This window comes from Amborella trichopoda, chromosome 5, assembly GCF_054954075.1.
Source record: "Amborella trichopoda isolate Santa Cruz 75 chromosome 5, AtrichopodaSantaCruz75HAP2 v2.0, whole genome shotgun sequence".
Classification (NCBI taxonomy): domain Eukaryota; kingdom Viridiplantae; phylum Streptophyta; class Magnoliopsida; order Amborellales; family Amborellaceae; genus Amborella; species Amborella trichopoda.
The window spans coordinates 32070066-32077983 of NC_142340.1; the positions used below are offsets into that span (position 1 = coordinate 32070066).

Here is a 7918-nt window from a genome sequence, read left to right on the forward strand (position 1 = left end):
GCATTTAATTTACATCACACAAAAGGATAAACATATAATTATCATGGAATAAGTATATCAACATACATGGACTACAATAAAGCATAAAATTAGTAACATATGATCTAAAAATAAAATGATAGACGACGTTATTGTTCTTCTTGGCCACGCTGGTGCCATTGATTGAATTCGTTTAACAATTCATTGATTCGATCTAAAAACGAATCATCGATATTAGCAAGCGTCTGACTATTCCCAAATCCCTGAGTGTTAGTGTTTTGTTGTGTTCCCAATCTAAAATCCCCGAAGATTGTCCATCCTTCATGCTCACCTGCATTGTCGTGCTCATCCCTACACTGTTGTTGTTGGGACTCGATGTGTGAATAATATGGCTGGGATAGGGTGGCCTCATAATCATCATCTCTCTCATTTTCTCTTTGAATAATATGGATTAAAAAAAAAAAAACAAATTTTCAAAAAAATCGATCATGGATTAAAAAAAAATCACAAATTTTCAAAAAATTCTATCATGGATTACAAAAAAAATTCGATCATGGATTAAAAAAAAAAATCACAAATTTTCCAAAAATTCTATCATGGATTACAAAAAAAAATTCGATCATGGATTAAAAAAAAAAAAATCACAAATTTTCAAAAAATTCAATCATGGATTACAAAAAATTCGATCATGGATTACAAAAAATTCGATCATGGATTACATAAAATTCGATCATGGATTACATAAAATTCGATCATGGATTACAAAAAAAAACAAACAAAAAAAACAAAAAATTCAATCGTGGATTACAAAAAAAGAAAAAAACAATTCGATCATGGATTACAAAAAATTCAATCATGGATTACAAAAAACTCTATCATGGGTTACAAAAAAAGAAAAAAACAAAAAATTCGATCATAGATTACAAAAAAAAAAACAAACATTTCGATCATGGATTACAAAAAAAAAACAAACATTTCGATCATGTATTACAAAACATTCGATCATGGATTACAAAAAATTCTATCATGGGTTACAAAAAAACAAAAAAAAACAAAAAATTCGATCATGGATTACAAGAAAAAAAAAACAAACATTTCGATCATGGATTACAAAAAATTCGATCATGGATTACAAAAAATTCTATCATGGGTTACAAAAAAAAAAAAAAAGCAAAAAATTCGATCATGGATTACAAAAAAAAAAAACAATTCGATCATGGATTACAAAAAAATCGATCACGTATTACAAAAAAATCTATCATGGATTACAAAAATAAAATAAAATAAAATAAAATAAATAAATAAAAATTCCGTACGGGACTCGCCGATTCCGTACAGTGAATCGGCGAGTCACTGTACAGAATCGTCTAGTTCTCTCTAGAACCGGACGATTCCCGTTTTTTCACCAATTCGATCTGTCCATGGCGATTCCCGAGTCGAACTGGGCGAGTCCGGTTCGACTCGGCGTTTTTTTAAACAGTAGTCTGCGGTATTATTGTCATTTGGCAATTTCATGGTATTATTGGCATGAGCAACTTCATTTCGACAAATTTAGCAAAATTTTACTAGTTGTTCAAGGGTCACAACCTTAAAGAATGGTGATTGGGGAACTGTTGAGTAAATTTTTTTAAAAGATGCCTAAGTGTAATGAAATTAAAAAATAAAAAATTATTGAATGTGATAATTTGACCATCCTAACGATTTGTGCAATAATTTGAGGTGTTAAGTGAAATTTTCCCAAAAATACTTTAAAACAAAAGCTACCCCATTCAAGAATTTAAACAAATAAACATATCTCCAAAAAAGTGGTTAATACTAGGATACAAATATACAAACTTAGTGACAGAAGCATTGTACTTGCTTAGCATTTTAACAACCAAAACTATGATTCCTTTGGCATTCCAAATGGAAAATCATCTATCCCATGGTCAAAAGTCAAAAACCCAACAACAGCAAACAAGAGTGCGAGCATAACATTTGATCTCATCTCTATTAACGTACTTAAAAGTACTCAAAATGAGGTGGCATTTGGTGGGTTAAATCTCCCTGCCTCTTTCTCTGCCTCTCTCTCACATTTTTAGCCACCATTCTATTATTTTCCTTATTCAGCCTAAGCTGTTCATTTGGGACTTGAGGGGGTTTCACTGACCTAATCAAAGCCCAATTAACCCCCCTAAAAAACCCATGCTTCTTAATCTCCACAGACCCTAGAGCACTTCCAATCCTCTTCTTAGGGTTCTTCGCCAGCAATCTACTTATAAGGTCCCTAGCCTCAGAAAAGCCCTCATTATCAATTGAAATCATATTAGGGAACCCCAAAGGTTTCTTCATGATGTTCATCAAGGTTTTCTCATTGCTTTCACCTCTAAATGGGGTCTTCCCATACAAGAGCTCATACAAGAAAACACCAAATGTCCACCAGTCCACTGCAGAGCCATGGCCTAATCCTGAGATCACCTCTGGGGCTAAGTACTCATGTGTACCCACAAAGGACTTTGACCTAGCACTTAAGGGCTCAACAACAAGCTCAGCCTGAAAATCTAAGCCATGAATCTTCTTGTTTTTGTTTGCATTCTTCTCATTAGAAGAAAAACAAGTGAGCATGGGCTGTAGGGGTAAGGCACATGAAGAGGCAGTTTTTGCATTAGTGTTTGTGGTGAGCGGATTTGACGGTTTGGGGAGAAGCAATTTCGGAACGACGTCGCATTTTAGAGAGAGATCGAAGTCGGAAAGCATGATATGGCCATCTCCTCGAACAAGAACATTTTCAGGCTTTAGGTCTCGAAAGACAACACCCATCATGTGGAGGTATTCTAGGGCAAGTAGTACCTCGGCCGCGTAGAACCTGGTGATTGAGAATGTCAAAAGAGGGATTAGCCTTGACGAATTAGCAGCCCTATCAAAACAAGTAAAGCTTCACCTAATAACTCATCGAAGCCTGACCTCATAACTCATCGAAAATTTGAATTCAAGCATTAGAAAACATTTAATTCAATCATCTTGGCTTGAACATTACGGTTGTGGAAAAAAAAACAACGATATCAAGCTCTAAAATTAATGTATGTTGTAACAAATTATCTAGATTATCTATTTCGCCATAAAAATAAGCGTTCATAGATCCGCAAGAACTGTACCAATTTTTTTAGTTTCGAATTTCATTGCTGATTTTGGAAATTGATTTTAAAGGAATCATGGAGATTTATGTTACCAAAAATACTTTCCGGATGTGTATTTGAAGTAAAGGCTAGGCCTTATAAAAATCCATCTTAAAAGTATTTATGTTTTGTACAATAAGGTCACAATTTAGTATGAATCTTGTAGTTAGAGTTTCACAATTAACTATGCTTAAAGTCCAAAAAAAAATTGGTACTTTGTCTTACAATCTTAGCGCTTTATTTCACATCGGATAGCTAAGAATCCAAAGACAAAATATCTTGTAGTATCAGTGTTGGAAAATAGAACCAGCCTTGGAAAGCTGCCAAGGGCCCATTTCGAGTAGCCGGTAAATCGGCCAGTTCAACTGACCTAACCGGACAAGTCCTGGCCGATCAAAAAAGTGTTAAAAAATAAAAATAAAAACTAAAAAAATATGAAAAGTATATTTAAATCATGATTAAACAAGGACATCCAAATAAAGTTGAAGATTAATAGAAACATGGATATTAAAAAGGGAAATCATCAAAAATATATCTTATTTTTTAGATTAATGGAAATAAACCCCAAACTTTCTAAAACCTCATTGATGCTTTTTTTCTCCACTTTTTACATTTTTTTTAACCAAAATAGCTTTCATGGTAGTCTTAGATCCGTGACATCAAGATAGACTCAATATGGTGATGGTCATGGGGGATTCAATGTTTTGAGGCATCACGGTTGTTTAAGCGCCTTGATGGTCATTAAGAGGCATCACGACACTTAAATAGTAATGATGGTCGTTAAGAGTTCTTATGCCCCGTGACGAATGCTTATGCAAGAGTATAACAACCATAACAGTCCAATAAACCAGCGGTTCTTTAAGTGCCATGATTATTCAAAATTACATTTGACTTACAACCCACTATCACCATCAAAGTTTTCAATCGATCGTGATGCCTTCACAATTCCAAAACTACCCTGAAGGCTATTCTTGTCAACTCACCCAAAAAGGGTATGGATAAGGTTTTAAAAAGTTTGAGGCTTATTTTCAATAATCTAAAAAATATAGTATATTTTTTATAATTTCCATATTAAAAAATCGATTTAAGCCCAGGGGTATTTTGGAAATTTTTAAAAAGATGGAAAAATGTAAAAATAAGTATTAAGGGCCAAAATACTTTCCAATTTTTGCCAAAATGAAAAAAAAAAATTGCATTACAAATAAATCTCTTATTTTTTTATTTTTTTTTATGTTTTTGAACTTTTTTTTAAAATACCAGGTGGGATTACCAAACCATCCAAAATTAGAACCGGCCAATGCCCAATTCCGATCTAACCGTCCAATTTCGAGTTGAACTGGCCCATATTGTGAACAGTGTGTAGTATACCATCCAGGATAGAGAGAGAGTTATGCGGGTCAAAATTAGGAGGAAGATGAGCAGGGTTGACCACTTAGAATGCTTAGAGGGAGAGAAAAAAGAAGAAGAATAAATTCCCACTCGACTAGTGCTTCTAGGAAATAAGAAAAAATAATCTCTCTCTTGCACCTTAAAAATAAAAAATGTAAAGGAATAAATAAAAGGGTGAGGTTTGTATAGAGCCTAAGCTCTAAACAATCAAATTAAAACCTACTTTCAAACAGGGTTGAGAAATGTGGTTTCAATATTTAAAATTTTTGTAATAGCCTTAAAATATATTTTCATCTTTATTTATAAAGTTTAAAGTTTCAATAACAGTGTAATCAACATATATATGAAAACTTGAAAATTCTCAAAATTGATTTTCTAAAAATACGTTATAAAATACACTATTTTCAAAACTTTAAAAATTATTTTTTCTCATGTCCATAAATTTTGATATCGAGATGACCAATATAAGCATCAAAACAACCTCTTGAAGTAAAATTCTGATGTTAGGGGGTCCAATTTGATTGTTAAGTCCAATAAATAAATAACTCTCTCCCACAAAAAGGCCAAAAAAGAAAAGTTTGACGCTCGGCTTTAATCCATGGAGAAACGAGAAAAAACCTGGGTCTTGGAAAGAAAGACGGAGCTCACACCAATACGCACATTTGTGCAAAAACTGAGTTACGTGGAACTAGGAAACCTATGAGCTAGAACAAAAACTATTTTCCCCACTCGTCCTCTACAAACCCCAAGGACACGTGACACAATGTCATTACGTGGCACTTACGTCGTTCAAAAGATATTATGCTCTCTCACCAGTATATTGTCTATTTACTGTTTTCGGGGAAATTTCATTTATAATTAATTTTAGGATTCTAGGGGATTTCTTCAACTTTTAAATTAACTTTTGATAAAAATAAATTTGTAATTTCATTTAAAAAAACTAATGACTCAAGATTAAATAGAAATCGTTCCAACTTTCTTGGTAAGATCGAAGGGTTAAAAAACTCAAATTTTAATTTTTAAAATAAATAGTCATCTAATAATTAATAAGCAGTTTCAAAAAAATATCCTAAATAAATCTTTTGACCGAGAGATGTATTTCCATACAAAACCATGGGATTGGGGAATGCTTTTGAGAATTTACCAAAAATAAAACATAAATAAAAATGTAGGGATAGGGCACACGTTTACCAACAAACAACTATGTGAGAGAAAATTCAATCAATCAAACAATAGAGAGCTAGAAGAGGCATCCATGTAAAAAAACAACTTACGCTTACAATGGTGATTTTGCCCCACGTTTCTATGTTGAAAACAGATAACGGGGTGGCAAAAACGTAGTTAAGAGAAAACATTCATATAAGAATGCTATTTTAAAATGACTCTGGATGCTCCTAAAAAATCAATCGAAAAAGATAGTTTTAATGTTGAAAAATCTTTTAGTTTCGCGACGTATGACTATGAAAAATAAAAAGATTTTAAGCCTCAAAAATAGTGCATTTTACAACATATTATCTACATCGTCTATTTTTAAGATTTTCATATGTTTATAGATCTACTTGATTTTAACTATTTTTAAAATTTAAAATTTTATAATTAGATATAAAAATAAATTTTGAGATAATCCTAAGAACATTTTACATCAAAATTATATGCCATGATAAAATTTGAAGGTGCACCTTATTTTTTCTACACCTACAGATGCATCCGTATGCCAAAGTGTACCCTTGAAATAGTAGGATTTTTCTTTTTCCTTTTTTTCTTTTTTTTTTTCTTTTTTTTTTAAGGGTCGTGAGGAAGACAAGCTCTCTCCGTTTTTTCAAATAATTTGGAGAAGACAAGCTCTTTGTCTTTCAAATAATTTAAAAGTTAGTTTTTTCTTTTTAAGATATCAATGGGATGGTATCGCAACTGCAAAGTGATGACTAAGATGTGGCGATGCTACCTGTGCGACCCAGCCCCTTTAGGATAATGCGAGAGAAAAAAAAAAAAAAAAAGGAGGGAGGGAGACAGTCAAGCAAACCATGGTAGAGAAGAAGATGCATGAAAGCATACAAAGGAAGATGAAGAGAGATGAGGCACATGTAAAAGCAGAGAGAGAGAGAGAGGACCTTGCGGCTGAAATGGTGAATCGCCGACTGGGCTGTCGTTGCCGGAGAGAGAGCAAGTCCCCTCCGGGACAGTACTCCATGACTAAGCAAGAGTAGTGAGATACCTCAAACTGAGCATAGAGAGTGGGTAAAAAGGGATGGTCCAAAACCCCTAGTATTTCTCCCTCAACCTTTGCCCTCTGCAATTTGTTTCGATGCACAAGCGCCTCTCTATCTACCACCTTCATCGCATAGTAAAATTCAGGCAATGGTGGTCGTAGCCTGCAAAGATAGACGATCCCAATATCTCCACTACCAAGCCTTTTGAGAAGGCGAAAGCTATCGAGACCGACCTGGCCCGACACCATTTGAGCTTCTCTCATCGCTTCCCATGCTGCTTGGTTAGCTTTGTGGGGCTTTAGAGAGACAGACTTTTTAGAGAGAGAAAAACTGGCATCGCTGTAAGAGACTGAAGATGAGCGGAGACTCACAGAGCTCAAGTCGCTGATCGAGCTATGGCTCGAGTTTAGAGCACTGATTGAGGACCAGCTAGTGTCATAGTCGGATGTTACCATGGCTACTAGAGCATAGGGAGCTTAGATAGAGAGAAGGAGAGAGGGGGAAACTACAAGGGGGTTTTTCGCAGGCTAGAGTTGGGTTGGAGGTCGGCCGTTACTAAGAGCTTGAGAAGGTTAGAGAGAGAGAAGCGTGGGGTGTTGTTATTTGGTCGGTGACAGTTGAAATGAATATGCGGCTATGGCGAAGTGCTTGTGAAGCTTAAAACGTGAGGAAATTTATACACTCCACTCAATGAGAGAGAGAGAGAGATTTAAAGGGAAAATTACAAGAAAAAAAAAAACCCAAGAGCACACTTTATGCAACTTACTCGAAGTGGAGTTTTTCCTTCACTTTTTTTCAAAAAACACATTTTCTATGTTGTAACTACTCTCAAAAGAAAAAATTAGTTTTTTAGACAGAAATGCCTTTTCCGCATGAGGAAAACAATTTGACCAAATTTGACTTTGACTTTCGGAGCTCATTATTGGAGCGAACCACTGTATTGCCGGAGTGCATGATCTACTGTCGGAGCATACCACTGTATTGCTGGAGTGCATGATCTACTGCCGGAGCATACATACACAATTTTGGAGCGTTATGACTCCAGATTATACTGCTATAGTGCAGTTACACAGTGTCGAAGAGCATGATCCACTGCCGGAGCGTACATAGATAGTGTCGAAGTATACTTACACAGTGCTGGAGTGCATCATCTACTGTCGGAGCGCACATACACAGTACCGGAGC

The 7918-nt window shown here is 34.8% G+C and overlaps 1 protein-coding gene across 1 annotated transcript; it reads right to left on the reverse strand.

Moving 5' to 3' along the window:
- Positions 1–1773: 1773 nt before the first annotated feature.
- Positions 1774–7459, reverse strand: PID2 (AGC (cAMP-dependent, cGMP-dependent and protein kinase C) kinase family protein). The gene is made up of 2 exons (XM_006842753.4): positions 6635–7459; positions 1774–2824 (listed from the first exon to the last, which is right to left on the reverse strand). Exons 1-2 carry the CDS (start codon positions 7186–7188, stop codon positions 1981–1983), a joined length of 1398 nt encoding a protein of 465 aa, XP_006842816.1. The 5' UTR covers positions 7189–7459; the 3' UTR covers positions 1774–1980.
- Between the last annotated feature and the right edge of the window lie 459 nt (positions 7460–7918).